This window comes from Quercus lobata, chromosome 7 (assembly GCF_001633185.2).
Source record: "Quercus lobata isolate SW786 chromosome 7, ValleyOak3.0 Primary Assembly, whole genome shotgun sequence".
Taxonomy (NCBI): Eukaryota; Viridiplantae; Streptophyta; class Magnoliopsida; order Fagales; family Fagaceae; genus Quercus; species Quercus lobata.
Window position 1 is genome coordinate 24,339,846 of NC_044910.1, and position 20,805 is coordinate 24,360,650.

General features: G+C 34.3%; 3 protein-coding genes across 4 annotated transcripts; 1 reads left to right on the forward strand and 2 right to left on the reverse strand.

Annotated features, from left to right (window-relative positions):
- The first annotated feature begins 6,828 nt into the window (after nt 1–6,828).
- On the forward strand, nt 6,829–10,271 carry LOC115953954 (gamma-tubulin complex component 3-like). Its single transcript, XM_031071792.1, has 3 exons — nt 6,829–9,348; nt 9,458–9,913; nt 10,016–10,271. Exons 1-2 carry the CDS (start codon nt 7,106–7,108, stop codon nt 9,750–9,752), a joined length of 2,538 nt encoding a protein of 845 aa, XP_030927652.1. The 5' UTR covers nt 6,829–7,105; the 3' UTR covers nt 9,753–9,913; nt 10,016–10,271.
- Nucleotides 10,272–14,066: 3,795 nt separating this feature from the next.
- On the reverse strand, nt 14,067–15,529 carry LOC115953883 (ubiquitin fusion degradation protein 1 homolog). The gene has a single exon (XM_031071704.1). The coding sequence runs from the start codon at nt 15,437–15,439 to the stop codon at nt 14,141–14,143; it is 1,299 nt and encodes a 432-aa protein (XP_030927564.1). The 5' UTR covers nt 15,440–15,529; the 3' UTR covers nt 14,067–14,140.
- A 1,575-nt stretch (nt 15,530–17,104) lies between these two features.
- Nucleotides 17,105–20,516, reverse strand: LOC115953748 (DNA-3-methyladenine glycosylase-like). 2 transcript variants are annotated; one of them, XM_031071518.1, is made up of 6 exons: nt 20,114–20,516; nt 19,963–20,034; nt 19,681–19,804; nt 19,069–19,139; nt 17,527–17,584; nt 17,105–17,321 (listed from the first exon to the last, which is right to left on the reverse strand). In XM_031071518.1, the coding sequence occupies exons 1-6, from the start codon at nt 20,504–20,506 to the stop codon at nt 17,227–17,229; spliced, it is 813 nt and encodes a 270-aa protein (XP_030927378.1). In that variant the 5' UTR covers nt 20,507–20,516; the 3' UTR covers nt 17,105–17,226. The 2 variants fall into 2 exon arrangements, with proteins under 2 accessions (XP_030927378.1, XP_030927377.1); XM_031071517.1 differs by having other exon boundaries at nt 17,105–17,438.
- Nucleotides 20,517–20,805: the final 289 nt, after the last annotated feature.

Sequence of the window (20,805 nt, forward strand, 5' to 3'; positions counted from 1 at the left end):
TTTTTATTAAGGTAGTGACAATAAGTTAGTTTAGCATATAATATTTTTTTTGCAAGTGTATATATATATTTTTTTACAAGTCAAAGTGTCCCATGACACTCTAACTTGCATGTAGTGCCGCCACTGGATGCACCATATACCTCCTAAGAATAGAGATACCATCGTTTACCCTATATCAAATTTTATCAAAAGAGATCATACTTAAAATCAAAGAATATGTACTAAGAGTTTGTAGTTCAAATTGCACTTCTTAATGTTTCCAATATATGCATGCATACACACACACACGCTTTCTCTCTCTTTTTTTTTTTCTTTTTTTTGAGAACACACGCTCTTTATTTAAATGAAAAAAGAAAGTGATGACAGTCCCCCTATTATTAAGAAGAGGGGCACAAGAGCACAAATTTGATCACAAAACTAACATGCTAATATAATGTGTAGTTTAAATACTATGAGGAACAACACTCGCCATGTTTTAATAACACGTGTTACTGTTAATATATAAAAAGGAAAAATGGAAAAAAGTAATAAAAAGGACAAATTTTATCTTCAAACCAATGAATTGTTTAATAATATACATAGATGTTTTTTAAGATTAAATGAGATTCTTCCAAACTATTTTGGTTAAATACTTTGTCCAACATTTTCTCATAAGAAAAAAAAAAATTGTCTAACAAATAATAAATAAATAAGGCATTTAATTCTCCAAAAGGGGGGAAAAAAGGCCATTTATTCTTGCAGACACACACCCTTCTCATAGGGAGCAAAGGGCTTGTCCAGTGAAAGTTTTCACTGGACACAAGCCGCACCCTCATAGAAATTGGGTCCACTTATATTTTAAAGGAATCTTTTTTTTTTTTTTTTTGAACTATTTTAAAGGAATCTAGGGTCAAGATTGGTCGTCACTAAATCATAATTTTAAAATTCATGGGAAATTTTAAATTTCCACATCAAGTTCAGTCAAACTCAGTATTTGTATGAGTAGAATTTTAAATCCTTACTTAACATCAAATTCCAACTACAAATGACGCACCTAAATGCATGATAAACATTTTCTGTAGAGGATTTTTTTTTTTTTTTTATAAAATATAGTTTCAACTTATGACGTTTATTTTTAATGAATGTTATTTATCATAAGACCAAGACACCAATTGGATTTGGTTTTGTGGTGAGTTTTTTTATAAAAAAAAAAAAATCCCTACAGAAATGTTTTATCATGCATTTAGGGCGTCATTTGTTAGTTGGGAAATTTTGATTTAAGTAAGGATTTAAATTCTACTCATACAAAATACTGAGTTTGACTGAACTTGATGTTGGAAATTTTAAAATTTCCATGAATTTTAAAATTATGATTTAGTTGACGACCAATCTTGACCCTAGATCCTTTAAAATAGCTTTCAAAAAAAAAAAAAAAAGATTATCCTTTTAAAATTATAAGGGACCCAATTTTATGAGGGTGCGGCTTGTGTCCAGTGAAACTTTCATGGGACAATCCTTTGCTTCCTATGAGAAGGGTGTGTGTCTGCAAGATAAATGGCCTTTTTCCCCCCTTTTGGAGATTAAATGCCTTATTTATATATTATTTGTTAGACAATTTTTTTTTTCTTATGAGAAAATGTTGGACAAAGTATTTAACCAAAATAGTTTGGAAGAATCTCATTTAATCTTAAAAAACATCTATGTATATTATTAAACAATTCATTGGTTTGAAGATAAAATTTGTCCTTTTTATTACTTTTTTCCACTTTTCCTTTTTATATATTAACGGTAGTACACGTGTTATTAAAACATGGCGAGTGTTGTTCCTCATAGTATTTAAACTACACATTATATTAGCATGTTAGTTTTGTGATCAAATTTGTGCTCTTGTGCCCCCCTTCTTAATAATAAGGGGACTGTCATCACTTTCTTTTTTCATTTAAATAAAGAGCGTGTGTTCTCAAAAAAAAAAAAAGAGAGAGAGAAAGCGTGTGTATACATATATTGGAAACATTAAGAAGTGCAATTTGAACTACAAACTCTTAGTACATATTCTTTGTTTTTAAGTATGATCTCTTTTGATAAAATTTGATATAGGGTAAACGATGGTATCTCCATTCTTAGGAGGTATATGGTGCATCCAGTGGCGGCTCTACATGCAAGATAGAGTGTCATGGGACACTTTGACTTGTAGAAAAATTTATATATACATTTGCAAAAAAAATATTATATGCTAAACTAACTTATTGTAACTATCTTAATAAAAATGTTGAACACCTTAACTTGAGAATTACAAAAATTTGGATTCAACAAAAATAAGAACATTTACAATATTGTCACAATAATTTCATAACAAATCTTTTTTTTTTTTTTTGAAAATCAATTTCACAACAAATCAAATGTAGTAAGCTGTTACTATTTTTAATTTGGGCTCAATACTAATATTATTTTTTATCCACCAATAAAATTTTTTTGCATAAAATTTATTGTAAAAATTTGGTAAATATAGCATTATTCTAAAATTAATTCTGCCCCAGGCAGAATATTTAGTCCCTTTTTTGTAAAAAAGGTTTAATAACAACAATAAATATTAGCCCAAATAATAACAAACATAAACCAAACAAAAACATGACAAGACCAAACAATAACAAGTGAGCAAATTATTCAATAAAAAGCCTATTATAAAACAAAAGGATAAAAATCGCTAATCATTCAAATTTGTAACTTGTTCAACTTATTCAATAAAAATAATTTTTAATTTCATTTTTTTCTTAAAAAATGGTATTGAGAAAAATGTTGTGGTTGTGAATTATCCTTGATGATGACAACTGTTATACTCTTTTTGGTTTTGTAGTCGCAATAATATTACTCTCCTTAGCAACTCGACTCGTAGTTATAGCAAATATATAAGTTATTGCTTTATAGATTCTCAAAAAAAAAAAAAAAATTATTGCTTTATTAAATTTTGTATAATTTAAATATTTTTAGTGACCACCTTACAAAAATTTCTAAAGCCGCCACTAGGTGTATCAAGCATATGTAACATCCCCTTGTAAGGGAAACCTTATCCTTGCTACACTATATGCTTTTTCCTCTATTCTTAAAATAGAGAAGGCCTAAAGACACCATCAAACTTGTTTCGCCCTGGACGACAAAGTCTTTTGCACGGACACATCTGGTTACAAGTTTAAAACTAGTTAAAAGTCATAGTTGCATTGCCCCCTTTTCCTAGTGTCATCTAAAAGAGTACAAAATGTGCAATTAAATTGAATTACACTGTTGGAGTAGCCCTGTGCACAAGTCATTAGATCATTCATATCAAATTTCTTTAAAAAAATTAGTCTTTAGCAACTCAAAAATGTATTTTATCTATTTTAATGACTCATTTTACAATATACCAAATATCAAAGTTTCTATTTTTACATTCATCCCATTAAAATAATATAAACAACTTATTAAAATAAAATAAAACTTCCCCACAAAACCTAGCCACTACAGCCACGCGTGTTCCCTTGAATAAAAATTAGTTTTTGTTTTGACTTTAAGCTATAGAGAGCTGCTATTTGTAACTCAAATTCAAATTTTTTAAGTTTGCCTTCTTTGCTGCAAAACATGTTTTTCCGGTATTAGTTGCTAAATTGACTTTTTAATCAATTTAGCATCCTTACTGCGGATGCTCTAAGGGTGTGTTTGGCTGGGGTGAAAATAGGGAGGATGAAAAATAGGAAGAAAAAAATAGGGTGGAAAATGTTGTTTTCCACTGTTTGGTTGAGAAAAGAAAATAGGAGAGACAGAAAATAGGGAAGAAAGTTTTCCCTCCTAGGCCCACTTTTTTTATCCTCCCAGATTGAGAGGAAAATGAGGAGGGAAAAATAATGAGAAATGCATTTTATACAAATACCCCTATTTTATTACACTCACCTACCCCTCCCACTTTACCACTATTATATAACAAGGACATAATAGTCAATTCATATAAAATACATTTTCCATCCTCCCCTTTTTCTCTCCAACCAAACAAAAAGTTTTCCACCCTCTCACTTTTCCACTCCTCCAACCAAACACACATAAGGAAAACCAAATCTTTTTTATCCTCCCACTAATTTTCCATCCTCTCACTTTTCCACTCCTTCAACCAAACGGACCCTAAAGATTGTGGCTTCTATCTTACCATACACCCATGTGTTAATTTGGGACCATACAAATTGTTGCTTTATCACAGTTATAAATCTAGTTTGTAAATCTCTATATACCAGTTGCTAATCTTTGTGATTTGCATTGTATTAGTTTTGTATCTAAAATTGACATATAGATGTAATTATATATAAGATTGACAATGTTTGGCACAACTCCTAAACATGACACACTTATTTGCAAGGTAGCGTATAGTGTAAATGGGTTCATGTCAAAACAGGTCGACTTGCTTTGATATGATTAATAGTTGGATTAATTCCATAATGATATGCTTAACCCGCAATCAATCTGAAATGAGCTAGTTCATTATTTGTGTGAAGACAGGTTGATCAATTTTGACACACTCATTTAACCTGGATAAATAAATGTCATTTTATCCAACATGAATTTGAATATTTAATATAAAATTGAGTGATTAAAAGAATTTTAATGATCGTGTAGATATTCTTCATTGAAACTCTAAAATTCCTAACATTTTTACCAGATGTTGCTTTCACACTTGGTTGTTGCTCGTGAAATGAATCAATTTAAGTGTTGCAAGCCTCGTGAACTTTGCTGTAAGGTTTCCTTTTGTTTAATGCACGTTTTCTCTGGTATCAAAAAAACAGAAGAAGTGTTGCAAGCCTTCTTGTTAATCGCTGCAACTCTTTGGTGGTCTTATGGGTTGTGTACTTGTGTCTATATAACAACTTGTTATCTTTTCGAGGTTGGTCTTGATCCCTCTTTCCGAAACCATAAATATGAGAAATTACATGATAAGACCCTAGAGACAAACTTAGAAGGTTAAGCTTCATATGATACCTCCTCAATACATCAAACGTATTCTCCAAATGGCAATGTTGCTCAGTCTTCTAACTCTTAACTAAGATATCGTGTACTTGTTAGACTTCTATATTCTTCCCAATCATAGTTATCAAAACTGAACCGAGTATAAAAAATAAAAATAGTGGGACTTTTTTTTTGATAACTATGATTGGGACTTGTGACGAGCAAACGAAATCAAAATAATATAGAAATTATGGAATCTGAAATTCAAATCCTGTGCAATTATTGTTGCGTGCGATTACTATGTTGGTGTGGGATGCAAAAGTTTAAAAGTTATAAAAAAAAAAAAAAAAGTAAAAACTTGAAAAGTTAAATTTATTTTCTAATCCAAAGATTAAGATTAAAAGTGGACTTTTTTTTTTTGGTTAACTTTTAATCTCAGTCATCAATAAATCTGGATCCAAAATTAATATTTACCCAGACATTACTATTATTTTTTTTTAAGAACAGACATTACTATTAACTCAACCACTTCCATTTGATAATTGATATCATGTAATCAAGTTTCAAAATTATGATTATAAATTGGATAAAAAGAATAATATTGATAGTTGCTTATATTATTCTTTTTTTTTTTTTTTTGAGAAGATGCTTATATTATTCAATGTGAAAGAAATTATATACGTTGTTTTCACACTTATCAACTTTATCAACCAAATCTTATCGTAAAATATTGCTCTTCTTTACAAGGAAAGAAAATGAGGTTCCAACTCTTCCCCCCTTGTTAATTGTTATAACTTATAACCATCAAGCCATATCAAAAAAGAATTCAAGTTCTCAACCACCCATGGTCCGGTTTATTGGATTCCCTTGCCATTCTATCCAAAATCTTCCTTTCCATGGTGGCTTATACCGTCGTGTGTGTGTTTTTTGAAATGGGTACCATCAAATCATATTAAAAAAAGAATTCAAGTGCTCAACCACCCATGGTTCGGTTTATTGGATTCCTTTGCCAAGAATGCCAAAATATTCCTCCCCATGGTGGCTTATACAATAGTATGTGTGTGTTTTGAAAGAGGTAGATATTGCAGGAGGAGGAGATGTGGAGTTTGAATAACATATATGAGAAATCACAAAAGATATCATTATCATTAGACTATTATCATAGTATCTATCCAAATATCCTATGCATCTATGTATTTAGTTTTAATTTTTTTAGATAAGTAGATAGTGGGGGAGAGGGAAGATGGGTTCAAATTATTTACAAAGGGAAAAAAAAAAAAAAACACAAGCATTATGAAGGATGCTATTACACATGAAAGTTAAGTACTATTTACATTGTTATATATCCAATAAAAAATGATTTTTTTCCCTAAATATATAGTATGACAATTATGATAGTTATTAATAGGTATTTATAATGATTGTGTTTGTATATAAAACCACAATAACGCCCCTTTTTTTAACTATTGGTGGGAAAAAAATTTTTAAATAGATGAAGAATGTGTAAATTTGGTCTTCTTAATACAACACTGAAGTTTTTGGAGAAGAAAAAGTTAAGGGATACTACCACAACTGCAACAACATAAAAAGTTCAAGGGTCTTAATACATTTTATTTTTAAAATAAATTTTAGATTGATTTTCTACTTATTAATATTCATATTATAAATTAAAGTTTTCCTTCATACAATAATTTGAAATAATAAGAAACATTAATAATGCTTTAGTTATGAAATAATAAGAAAATGGTTTTTATATATTCAAATTTTTTTTCTTTAAAATATCCTTGAAAATGCTCAACTTGCCAATTGATAATCATGTCGTATAGAGTATAGAGTAAAAGAGACCTGGTCGTTGGAATATCAATTTCAATTGCAAGTTTGCAACAGCAGCTGCACCTGAATGTTGTGCTCACACTCACCAGACTCATAGCAAAAGCAGTGTGTAGTGTTAGTGTACCCTTTATCAACAAAAATCCCCAATTTCAAAAAGTACTCTCTCATTTCCGCGCCCACATAAAATAAACACAAAAACAAAGGCACAAAGTAAAAACCCTTCTCGTTCATCAAAAAAAGTAAAAACCCTTCTCACTCGCTCACAAGATTTGAAAAGAAAAAAACGACAACGACAAATTTTCACCATTTTCTTGAAAACCCATTTGCAGCAATGGAAGAAGAAGACCATCAAAAAGTGTCAGATCTGATAAAAGAGCTGGTCCTTCGCTTACTTTCCCAAAACCCCACCTCCGATTCCCAACCCATTGACCCAAACTCCACCGATTTCGCCAACTCTCTTCGCTACGCATTTCGCATTCTCTCCAGCCGAATGACACCTTCCATTGCTCCTGACGCCGCCGCCATTGCTGAGTCCATCAAGCGCCGTCTCGCCACTCAAGGTAAGTCCTCTGAAGCCCTCACTTTCGCTGACCTTTACTCCAAATTCGCTTCAAAGACTGGACCCGGTAGTGTTAATAACAAATGGGCTGTCCTTTATTTGCTCAAAATCATTGCCCATGATAAGAATTCCGCGAGAACCCAGTTGTTGGATTCTTCGGTTTTATTGCCTAATTTGTCTGATTCGAGGGTTTCAAGCAGAAAACAAAACGGTTGGGAAAATGGGGTTTTGTTGGTTTCTAAAGACCCCGAAAATCGGCGTGAAATTGCGTTTAGGGAGTTTGTGAACTTCGTTAAAGAAGAGAATGAGGTTCGTGAAGAGGTTTTGGTGAGGGATGTGTTGTATGCTTGTCAAGGGATTGATGGGAAGTATGTGAAATTTGATAAAACTGCTGATGGGTATGTTTTGTCTGATTTAGTTAAGGCTCCTAGAGCAACCCGGATTATGGTCCGGAAGCTTTGTGAATTGGGTTGGTTGTTTAGGAAGGTTAAAGGGTATATTTCGGAGAGTATGGATCGGTTTCCAGCTGAGGATGTGGGAACTGTAGGGCAGGCCTTTTGTGCCGCATTGCAAGATGAGCTTTCGGATTACTATAAGTTGTTGGCAGTGCTCGAAGCACAGTCGATGAATCCTATTCCATTGGTTTCTGAGAAGGTGAGCTCTGAGAATTATCTTTCGTTGAGGAGGTTGTCGGTATGGTTTGCTGAGCCGATGGTGAAAATGAGGTTGATGGCTGTTTTGGTTGACAAGTGTAGGGTTTTGAGGGGTGGGGCAATGGCTGGGGCTATTCATTTGCATGCCCAGCATGGTGATCCGCTGGTTCACGAGTTCATGAGGCGTTTGCTCCGGCGGGTTTGTTCTCCACTTTTTGAGATGGTGAGGAGTTGGGTTTTGGAAGGGGAGTTGGAGGATATTTTTGCTGAATTTTTTGTTGTGGGTCAGCCGGTGAAAGCGGAGTCTCTTTGGAGAGATGGTTACAGGCTCCATGCTGGGATGCTCCCATCTTTTATTTCACAATCTCTTGCTCAGCGCATTTTAAGGACTGGTAAGTCAATCAATTTTCTTCGTGTTTGTTGTGAGGATCGCGGTTGGGCTGATACTGCAACAGAAGCTGCTGCTGCTGCTGGGACCACAACAAGAAGAGGGAGCTTGGGATATGGTGAAACCGATGCCCTTGAGTCTTTGGTTGATGAAGCAGCAAAGAGGATTGATAAGCATTTATTGGATGTTATGCACATACAGTACAAGTTCAAAGAACATTGTCTTGCAATCAAGCGGTATTTACTGCTTGGACAAGGTGATTTTGTTCAGTATCTAATGGATATTGTTGGGCCAGAACTTTCAGAGCCTGCTAACACCATTAGCACTTTTAAATTAGCTGGGTTGCTTGAAACTGCAATTCGGTCTTCAAATGCTCAATATGATGACCCAGACATATTGGATAGGTTGAGAGTTAAGATGATGCCACATGGAACTGGAGATAGAGGCTGGGATGTATTCTCATTGGAATATGATGCAAGAGTTCCACTAGATACTGTGTTTACGGAGTCTGTTATGGCAAGGTACTTAAAAATTTTCAATTTTCTGTGGAAGCTTAGGCGGGTGGAGCATGGGCTTATTGGTGCATGGAAGACGATGAAACCAAATTGTATTACTTCTCATTCTTTTAATAAGCTGCAACAGGCAGTTAAGTTGCAGTTGCTTTCAACATTGAGGCGATGTCAGGTTCTTTGGGTTGACATGAATCATTTTGTAACAAACTTGCAGTATTATATTATGTTTGAAGTCTTGGAGGTGTCATGGTCGAATTTTTTGAGTGAAATGGAAGTAGCAAAGGATCTTGACGATCTACTTGCTGCACATGAGAAGTACCTACATTCAATTGTAGAGAAATCCCTCCTTGGAGAACGTTCCCAGACCCTTTGCAAGTCACTCTTTGTCTTGTTTGATCTTATATTGCGCTTCCGAAGTCATGCTGATCGGTTATATGAAGGGATTCATGAGTTGCAAGCAAGGTATTGATCTTTCTGTATCATTGTTGTTATATTTGTAGACAAAATGATTAATAACTAAAGAATTTCATTTGATTAAGCTGGTATAAGTTGGATCACATCTTTTTTGCAGAACTATGGAATCCTCTTTGCCCTCTCGAGACAAGAGCAAATCACGGAGGCAATTAGGTGATAAATCTTCAGACCCTGGGTCCTGGATAGGTGAGGGCAGGAAGGCCCTAACACAACGTGCTGGTGAATTTCTTCGCAATATGGGACTAGATTTGGATGCAATAGCGAAGGAATATTCATCACTGCTTGAGGGCTTCATTTCTCAGTTGCCTGTGCAGCAACATGTTGATCTAAAGTTCCTCCTGTTCCGGCTTGACTTCACCGAATTTTATACCCGGTCGGGTCCTAGTTTATAGGAAAAAATTTGATGCATTTGAGTTCAAGGAAAGTTTCTACTGTCAAGGCATTAATAATGTGCTTCAATTTGCTAACGACTCCCAGCCATATCACTGAACAATTATGCAGGGGCTGGCTGACATCAGGATGTACCAGTTTGTATATAATTTCTTGAACTTAGGTATGGAAACACTTAGCTCCTTTTTATTATGTAATTGTGTGTGTGACTGCAGTTTAAAAATATTTGTTGGGGGTTCTGATACAGGTATATCTTACTTTTCAGATGGTGTTTCTTTTTTCTGATGGCTTGTGTGGAGGTTTAAATTGACTTGAAGGTATTTTGCTAATATTAGACCAGGGTGTGAAATGTGGTAGTGTTCACGTTTTGTATCTGATATCTGAATGATTTTCTTTTGGTATTTTCTTGCGGCTTTTGTAAGCGTTCCATCCTGAGCTTGTATATTTGTACCATAATTTTTCTATTGGTTGAATGATAAGCAATGTCTGCTATCTAATGTTTCACATGTTCATTTCTTCTATTCAATTACTTTTTCTTCTTGTTCCTGTTGTTATGCTGTGTAGGGGAATTCATTTACTAGTAGATTTTGTCAGTCAAGGACTTGCTAGGTAAGTTCTGTGCATTTTTATGTGTGAATCCATGAGTCTTGGAGGAGAAATAACATTTTATTAGGTAGAGTATTTTCTGGATTTATTAAGGATGGAAATGGGGCAGGTTTTTTTGTGGGAACCTTATTCCCCACCTGTCCCATCCCATCAAGCCTGCTCCTACCCCCACCCTATGAGGGATTCAAAGAGAGAGAGAGAGAGAGAGAGAGGTGATTGCATGATGTAGGATAGATTTGGAAGTCTATCTAAATGTGTATATGTGTATGTGATGGGTTTAGGGTTAGGAGAATTTGTTGATTGAGGGTTTAGAGTTGTTGAAGAAAGTGTTAGGTCTCAAACTGGACTAGAGTTTGATAAGATGGGGGAAAAGGCAAGAATACTATTTCTTGAAGCTGACAAGTTGCTAGAAAATTTTGGATAGCGATGGTGTTTAGGAATAAAGGAGTGGTTTGATGAGTTATTTGGTGGCCATTTACGAGAGAAAGTGCATGGGGTTTTAAGCTTTTGATTGGTAAGGGAAATGGTTTGATTTAGGGTTATAAGAAAGAAGGAATGGAGATAATTTTATGATGTTCATGGACTACTCAAATGGTACCGTGAGAAAGTGAAGAAAAAAAAGAAAAAAAAATAGGGAGGAGAAAGTTCACATTAGGGACTAGATCTTTCTTGTAGTAGAAGTATTAGGACCAGGGGTGTATAGGTCATCAATATCACTGACCAAAGCCGATGTCACCAAGCTGCACTGCCTACTTTAGGCAGTCACTGACATAATTTAAAACTATTTAAATTTACTCCAATTGGACTTCACACATTTGACCCAATAAAATAAATCTTAAGTGGACAAAATTATGAAGTAGCAACAAATGAATCTTTCATATGGTGTAAGCCCTAGAGAAAGAGACTGAAAATAGTGGTTGGTGGTGGTGTGCATCGAGAGGGGGGGGGGGGGGGGGGGTGGCAGCAATCTGAAAAATAAGGAATGGAGAATAAGAGTTGAGTTTGATTCTTTTAAAATTATATAATGAAAAGATTAAATATTTATTTTTAGAATTAGTATCAAGATACACCTAGTCAATTTGTGTTACTCTTCTTAATATAACATCATTTAATAACTTTTTGTTGGATTAATATTTTATAAATCCTACTGTTGGATTATATGTTCTCTAAGTTCTTAACTCACATTTAATTTTGTGTTAGTCAGGCGTTATTTGCATTTTGATCCATAGACTGATGTTGTGTATATTATTTTAAAGTTGAAAAAACTTTTTAACTTTAAATTATAGTCATTCATCTCAAATCGTCATGATATTTTGTGCATTTTATCTATTTGAGTTAATAGGTAAAATATATTACTACCTTGAGTTTATTACATTTTGTCAATTCTATGTTATGAATCTTTCTGTTAGAAGTTATTATACATTATATTTGAAAAAATGTGTGGTTTACATTAATTAGGCATGCTTTTGTGATTTACACCTAGACTCTAGGAGGTCTATGCGCTAAATTGCACTTGATTCTTTCACCAATACCAATTTAATTATATTTCATTAGCAGGCAATCACATGACCTTAAAATATGGGATTGTTACATATATTGCCCTTCAACTTTGATGTGAAGTGTTAAAATATTCCACCCAGACATTTAGTATATTTTTCAGTAGTCATACCATTGGCTTTGAAGGTTTGGTTTGTCAAAAAAGGGTTAATTGTTCAAATTAAAAGTCCATGGACAGTCCAAAGATTAGATTTGTCAAAACTTCTTAAAATATTCTATCTGGACATTTAGTATATTTTTCAGCAATCTTACCATTGGCTTTGGAGAGGAAGTAGGTGATCTATCTCTCTGCAGGATAGTTAGAAACGCTTTGAAGGGGTGGCTTTCTCTAGACCAGGTAGACCAAAATGTGTCTCCAGTGAACCTAACTGTCTTATTGACTAATGCATGAGATGTGTGAATCTAGCAATTAATTCTTTCGTCATTAATTATCTTCTTGTAATGGTCCCAAATCTTTTGACCATCCAGCATTATGTAGGAGCATACCTCTCTCACTAGACATGAAGTGAGACTGGCTTTTTGGCTATCAATAAGATTCATTGTTATGCTCGGTTGGTTAATAAATTTGCAGGGTTTATTCATGCCCAGTTAAAGACCAGCTTCTCCATGCTGTATGAAAACAGGCTCTACTATATCTTCAGTTTGTTCCACTGAGAACACTTTTAGTTTTCACTTTTCAGTTCATTTTAAAATTCTTATATACTCATCACTGCTTGTATTTCATACCAGCTAGAAGTACAGTCCATTTAAGCTTTGGTTAATTTGCTCTATAACCCGACTATTACTTATTCTCTAAATATTGATACACTGGTATTCAGATTACTTTCGTTTCTTTCTTTTAAAGAAACAAATGTAGTAGTGACTTACGGTTTTACTTTTATTTGGACATATGTTTGTTTATGTAGCTTAGTCTGGGCATGCATGGAGTTATCCAAAAAGAGCTTAGAATTGATCTGCTGCCACTAATTATCATTGTTGTTTAGAAACCTTAACATTAAAAAAATAAAAAATAAAAATAAAGAAAAGAAAAAAAGAGGCTAAAGTGCAAAACAAACTCTTGAAGTTTGGGGATATTTGGATTTTGCATTGTACTTCAATTGGGTAGCACCTCCTACTGTTTTTCAAGATATCTGGGGTTCATATCCCATCTCTTTGTTGTAATTATCAAATTATCAACAACAAAAAAAGCAATCTCACATTGCTAAAATATATATTTTTTTTAACAGAAAGTTTAGAAATTCCATTAATAGATAATGACTTACATCACAGGGATTACATCATCAACCAATACAGAAGAAAACTTTAAAGGCAACTCCTCTAATCACACAGTGAAATCAGAATAAGCATCAGCAGATAAAGCCAAACTCTGGTACCCTATTTCCAGAACTAGCAACCAAACTAAATTGGGAATCTTCCAAAGAAGACATTAATTAAAATCAGAAGTTTTTCCACCAGGACCAGGTGTGCAATAAAGGGCAAAAGAATTGCGACTATGCTGCATAAGTCTGTAAAAGCCAACTTCATCACACTCCATGATGCAATTATGAATACATCCCTAGTAAACCGGATAGCATTGCTCCAGTCAAATACGATTAAAGTTTGGAATTAAATCAGGGTCTCCTTGAACAACAGCCCCACCATAACCTGACCAGCTGAGTCCCTTAATAATAAGTAATAACACCCAAACCAGAAATTCATATTGTGAAAGTTGTGAAACACCAGTTCAACTCACTAAAATCTGAACCATTGCATTCTGAGATCACGTGGTTATGATTTAGCTGTATAAGAAAAGTGGGCACTACAGAACTTTAGTGGATGGGTGACTGATTCCTCAGTACTTGCCTTTCTTCATTCTGTGATGGTTTCTCATACTGTGACCAATCCATTAGTAAAAATTACCCATCTTCAACTAAATTGTTCACCAAAGTTCTTGCAAGATGGGTGTTGAAGTTAGGCAGTTTATCTAAAACAAAAACTGTCATGCTTACGGTCCTATATGAATAATTAACTAATAGCGAAAAAATGTAGTTGGAACTTGGAACATAAACTTGCAAGAGTGATATGGTTTATATGAAAAACGAGATAATAGAATCATTTCCAATTGAGCCAATAATAAACAAAATTTAAGGGGGGAAAAAAGTCTCAAACCTGCTCAATAATTGGTACAACTTGTGAGTTGGTTAGATATAAGTATATAATCTTACTCACATAAATAACTAAGATCAAATCAGTCAGTCAATTTATACTTCTTCCCTGTGAATGGCTGAAACTTTTGTTGATCTTTCTTTGATGTTTCTGCTTGAACAAAATCGTTTGAGATCTTCATTGGCTGGGTCTCATGAGAACCAAACACAATTTTTCCTGCATGATTATGCGAACTGAACTTTGGTTGAGTTGCCATCCTTGTATCTGCAGCACCCAATGGTTGCTCCTTCTCTTCAGATGATAATTCTGGCACAGCTGGTTCAGTAGAATTTGTCCCATCCAAGCGTCTTGCCATTCCCGTAAATGGTATAAACTTCCTTTCCTTATTGGCCTGCTCCCCTTGATCTTTGGCCAATGCATTCTTTGTTGCTGGTTTCTCAGGTTCTTTGTAGTCTAGAGGAGGAGCAAACTCCGCCTCACAATCTGTATCAATAATATTTATAGCAGCAGAAGGCTTGGTCTCTAATATATCAATGTAAAACTTCTTACTGTTGTGGTTGATCATAATAGTATCTCCAATTGTCAGGCAAGAGAAGTTCCTCAATATGTCTTCCAGCATATCTTTCATGCATGGTAGATGAATGAAATCCGTGGTGTGAGGCTGCAACTTCATGTAAGTTCCTTTGTCAAGCCTCACATTCTTCATAATCACAGGGTCACCCTCTTGTAGCTTCATGTTCTCCATCATCCAAGTTGGTAGGTAGACACAATCCTCATTGCCAGTGAACTCCAAAACCCCACAGTGTGAAACTTGACCGGTAGATTGATTTTTGATTTCAAACTGCATAGGGTACTCCACATTCAACCGTAGGAGATGTGTGATAGCTGAAGTTGGCATTATGATCTTGTCACCATTGTCTGGGAGTGACTTTTCAATCTGAGAGAGAGGGTAACAATTGTAAACTTGATCAAATGAGCCTGCTGATGCATCATATTCATCAGCATAATCATCAGAATCAGAGTCATCACTGCTGCTTTCATAGTCTTCTTCTTCAGAAGAAGAATACTCATCAGTGTCATTCCCAGAAGACTTATCAAAGAATTCACCGCCGAGTATTTCACATATTAGTGAAGACTGATCACCATCATCGCTGCTGCTGCTGCTTTCATAGTCTTCTTCTTCAGATGAATCATCAAAGAAGCCTCTGCCGACTAATACATGGAAAGACTGATCACAATTTTCTCTACCTCTTTCGTTGGATTCATCAGAAGACTTATCAGACAAGTCATTACTGCCTTCTTTTTTCAGATGAACGAAGTCAGTGATTTCCTTAGCCTGCTCTCTTTTTTCATCAGATTCTTGAGAAGTATGATCCTCCATGGTTATGGTGATTGAGGAAGGAGGCGTCTCTTTGGCAACAATCTTTCTTTCTTTCTTTCTCTCTTATTCACAAGTCTTTCTTTATTTATTTTTTTGATGAGCGAGTCTTTTGACTTTCTTTATTAGTTCTCAAACTTTTAATGTACTGTTTCTTCTTTTTCACTCTTATATTATATAAAAAAGTAAACAAATCCCCAATTTAACTACCATCATACAAATTCGGAGTAGAGATTAGATGTACTTCCCGGAAAATCCGGTGCTTAAACAGATATTCAATCTTTTATCTGTGGGTCTTTCTTCCATTCTCAAACACCTTTAATTAAGGTTATAGTTACCGATTTGGTTTAGCATCCATTTGCCTACACGGCTCTACCTATTATTATTTGCTAGGTATGAGGTATGAGCCTATCAGGTCAGGTGTGCGTTTTGGGAAGCGCAAATGTTTTGCGTTTCAGCTGTGTTTTTTGTTTTTTTTGAGCCGAAATGTTTGACTTGCACGGTGTGTACTGTTTACAATTCTACCAATTCACTTTTCAACAACTTTTTCATTAAAAATAGGTTTCATAAATTTCATTTTTCAGTAATTTTTTCATTAAAAATAAGTCACACGGTACTATTCACATATTTAAAAATTATTTTGTTACAGTGTTTTTCAGTTTTCAGTTTTCAATTTTCAACTGTATCCAAACGGATCCTAAGTATGAGGTATGAGCCTATCAAGTTAAGTTACTTGCATGATTACCTACTGATTTATTTATTTTAATGTGGAGCTCACTCATAATAATTTTTTTTTTAATTTTTAATTTGGATATTCCTTGATAATAGTTTTTTTTTTTAATTATTTATTCTAGAAAAATGACTTTTGACTAATTATGAAATATTCTTCTAAAAAAAATTCATGGCACATCTTTTTTTATATAGACTAGAAGATTAGGAGACCATATAATAGGCATAGCAAGTGAGTCAGCAACGTAATTTTCTTATCGATAATAGTTATAAGAGTATTAAATTGAGGAAAATATTAAAATTAATACTAAAAAAAAAAAATTAAAAAAAAAAAACCATAAGAGGGGAGTGGAACAAACATATCTCTTGGGATAAAGGAGATATGAACGCGCTCACCAGGAATGAGGAAAACTCGAACCAAAGACAAGTCTTGTTGAACAAGGCCTGTCCACTAAACTATCTACCGTGTAGGTATTAATTTTTAATATAGAAGGTATAAATTGGCATGACAATAATTAATGTCAACAATGTCACTTCAACATCAAAATGAAAACATGGTTGAAATGGTTTTTTGCAATTGGTGATACTTCGTTGGTTTGCAAGATTTATGTGTTAAAAAAAAAAAAAAATGGGGACCAATTTAGGAAACAACCTGACCTTCAATTTAGCTATACGCCCCAAATGCATCTGAATAGAGATTTACAGTATTAACGACCCACCACATTTTGATGTCAAGTTAGTGGCATATTATTAAGGCATGGTTGAATGATTAATGCTTACGAACGAATCTATTGACAACGACCGACCAACGAAAAACCTTGAAATTTTGTCTTAGTACTGTAGAGAAGAAATAATTAGTTAACGTTCCTGTGCAAAGGTGGGATGCACAATTTGGCCAAACCAAACATAAAAAGAAAGGAAGTACAGTACACAAACATATATCCAAAAGGCTGTATTCAGAATCAAGAAGGGGAAAAGAATGAGAACACAATTCTGCTTCCCCTGTTCTTATCTATAAATATTTATATTTATACATTCTCACCATACAAGGTTTCATTTTTTCACTCTTTGGAGTCCAGTAAGAGCTTGTTGCTGCAATGGATAAAAGATGAGGGTGGCCTGAGAGTGTTTTTAGGAGCACTTATCCAAGGGGTACCTGCAATGGCAAATCTCCATAAAGCATTGACATGCTCAGGTAAAGCATATTCAATGCCAACACGTGGACCTATCAGTATCTTTTCAGGCTCTGGGCCATCTAAGAGTTCTAAACCACCTGCGCCCACATGCTTTACTCATTTCAGAGCTGCATAAAGTCTATTAATGAAGTTCAAAGCTCAAAAGGTATGTGTTGGTAGGCTTACCAGGAGTGTAAAGGCAATGGTTAGACCATTCTGTTGTAAGACCCAATGCTTGACCAACCTAAAAACAGGGAAATATAAATGTTAACTGAAAAACCCAGTGACATGAAAGAGCAGTATATAAAGTCATCAAGAAGACTAATTTGGTACTCTTCACCCCACAAGTATAAGTGTTTGTGGGGTGTTTTGGGGGGGGAGGGGGAGCAAGGGTCAGGGTTCAAGTCTCTAAGAGGGAGCTTTACACACATATACACTTAAATTAGGCTATATTAGAATTTCTATCTTGTATTAAAAAAAAAAAAGACCATGTCATCTATTCATGTTCAGTTTTTCTAAAGTATGTTATTGCAGCCAAATAATTTAAAGAAATATAGCTATATTATTTTGGAATTTCTACATAGGCTCACTATCTTTTCTCTCAAAAAAAGAAAAGAAAAGATATTGTGTATCTGGCATCCTGCATATGTAACCATCCTCTCACATAGAGGGGAGTCTGTAGAAATTTCGAAGTATGGTTTTGTGTTAAAGAAGAGCCAAGGCATTACCAGCAGCTATTACTATGGTTCCAGACCCATTCAACCAATAAAAACCTGAAATTTCCAATACTCATCATATTATGTACAGAAATTATTTACATTGCTAATCATATTTGTCAATCTCAGCTACAAATTTAAAGTGAGGTAACTTTAGCACTTGTGAACTTAAATTATATAATTTATTCAGTTTATCACTGGTGAAGCTAATAATTTAGAAGTTCCAAGAAGAAGTGAAAAAGGGCCAGACCACTTGATTAATAAAAGTATAATTTAAAAAGATAAAGAAGCTAATAAATATCATAATCTAGCCTTTTTATTGATGAATGTTCATATTAAACTACTGTTACTGAACATCATAATTCTTCTGTTTTAACTCACACAACCACCCTGTTGTTGTGAAATTTTTGCAATTTCCAGGTTTTAATTTTTATTTTGTTTTTCTTTTTTTTTTTGGTGTGCCATAAAAGTTTTATGGATCTGTTGTGTCAATTTTAAAATATGTGAGAAGTGAAATTACTTCCATCAGCTTCATTTCTCAACCGAATTCCTCAGCCTTTTGTCCCTTCTATATCAGGAAAATGTTTTGAAAGATGATTCTGTCATATGCATAACTGAAAGCATGGGTTAAATACATCATTTTTACCAAAAGCAAGTATTAAATAAAGAACTAAATATAAAAATAAAAGTAATTATCATAGATAGTTCCATTATATTATAATCATCAAATATTGCAAATGTAACAATTTAAATACTTTCTCTAATTAATGAGGCACTTCATTACATTTTCTATCACTATTTTACACAGTTGGTGCTAATTTGAAGATTCTATATCGGTATATCCCTTTAATTCCAAATAAATATATTTACAGATTTCAGTTCTACTGAATGAAAATACTGAACTGGCTCATCTACAAGGTAAGAGCAAGAATTAGCCATTACAAACTTGTTATGTGAAAAATAAAATGTAAGAACACAACAATGCCTAGAAAGAAAAGACAAGAAATTTGACCTTCCCAGGCCCAGAAAGAAGAACTGGCTTGTCAGTTTTCTGACCTCGACGCTGCTGAATGGTCTCCAATCCTGTGGTGTTGTTAATGATGATAAGGAATTCTTTTAGAGGTAGTATGCAAGATCATATTACAAAAAACCATAGGCATAAAGATAGAATAAGGGTCCTTGTACAAACTTATGCAAAGTACAGCTAAGGTATCAAGGGTCCTTTTTCCCTTCCCCCCCCCCCCCCCCCACTCTTTCCTTATGTAGGAAATTCTAATTCTCCATACTGTGGCAAAGAGTTGATGCGCTTATCCTATGTAAATTTTATTCAGGAGGGCATCATTACGAGCTATTTAATTAGTTCTACAATAAGTCATCAAGTAGATTTATGTGCAAAATTCATTTGCAAAGAAAATTACTAAAAGATATGGGTAGCAATCTCCATATACAACAAATTTTGGGGATGAATAATCATTTCAGCACCTGATCAATCGAACTAATGGGTTTGGTTGGTTGGGGTATGCCCAAGAGAGAAATGGCTGAATACAACACAAGATTACATTAAGCAATGCCGATGATACTAATCATATTAGCTTTAAACATTTAGAAGGAAAAAAAAAATTACCACATATGGGAGCACAAGAACGAATTAAGACAGCAGCACCAACTCCTTCCTTGTCAGCCACAATATTCAGCATTGAATGGAGTCCATAACACAAATATACATATGCATGTCCCCCTGCTCCAAACTACACACATACCCAACAAAACCCATTTTCAATTACCAAATGCATTCATATTCATAACAAAGCGAGTAAAAGACAAAGACTTTCTTTCATATAATGAAAAAAATTTAAGAATTTAAAAATCCTAGAAAGCAAACAAGTTGTGGAAAGTAGTATCTTACAACTGGGGCTGTTCTTGCTGTAATGCCAAATCGACCATGACAAGCCGAATCATTTGGTCTATAAGCTTCTACCTATTAATATCGAACTCCCAAATATTAAGAATTGAAAAGCGAAATCATGGGACAAAAGTTTTGGTCGGAATTAAGTTACCTCGGTAATCTGAAGAACAACATCGTCCTTCCGAAGAAGTTTGCCAAGCAAGCGTGGAGCAAGGTCTAGAGAGTCAATCTGACAGAACTCAGGCGGCAAGATTGTCAATTTGTCGATGGGTATGTCTGAGATTGGGAATGGATTTAGTTTGGGCTCGGGTTTGGGTTTGGGTTTGGCCCGAATGGTGACTGATTTGGAGCGGAGACTCGGTCGAGTTTCGTGTTCGGGTTCGGTGGTGGAAATGGGTTGCTTGAGTTTTCCAACTCGTTTGAATCGCTGGGTTTTGCTCATTTTCGTGGCAGTGAACTGAGTGAAGTGTGAAGGAAGCAAAGTGGAGCTATTGTACGACGAGATGATGTTGACTTCGGGGGTTTTTGGCGGGGACTCGTTCATAGATGGTATCTCATATCCTACTCATCCAGTATATTTTTTATTTTATTTTTATAAAGGAAATAGGTAAACAAGTCTAATTGGGCTAAAATGGCACAATAGCACTTGTTTACTGAAAAAAAAAAAAAAATATATATATATATATATATATAAAAGATAGGTTTAAGTTACACTATTTGTAGACCGTAGATTTATAATTGATTTAATGGTTTAAAAAAAATAACATTAAATGTTAATTGACTTACACCTCATTCACTTAATTAATACAGTAACAATTTTGTTTCTCTCTCCTTATTTAATAT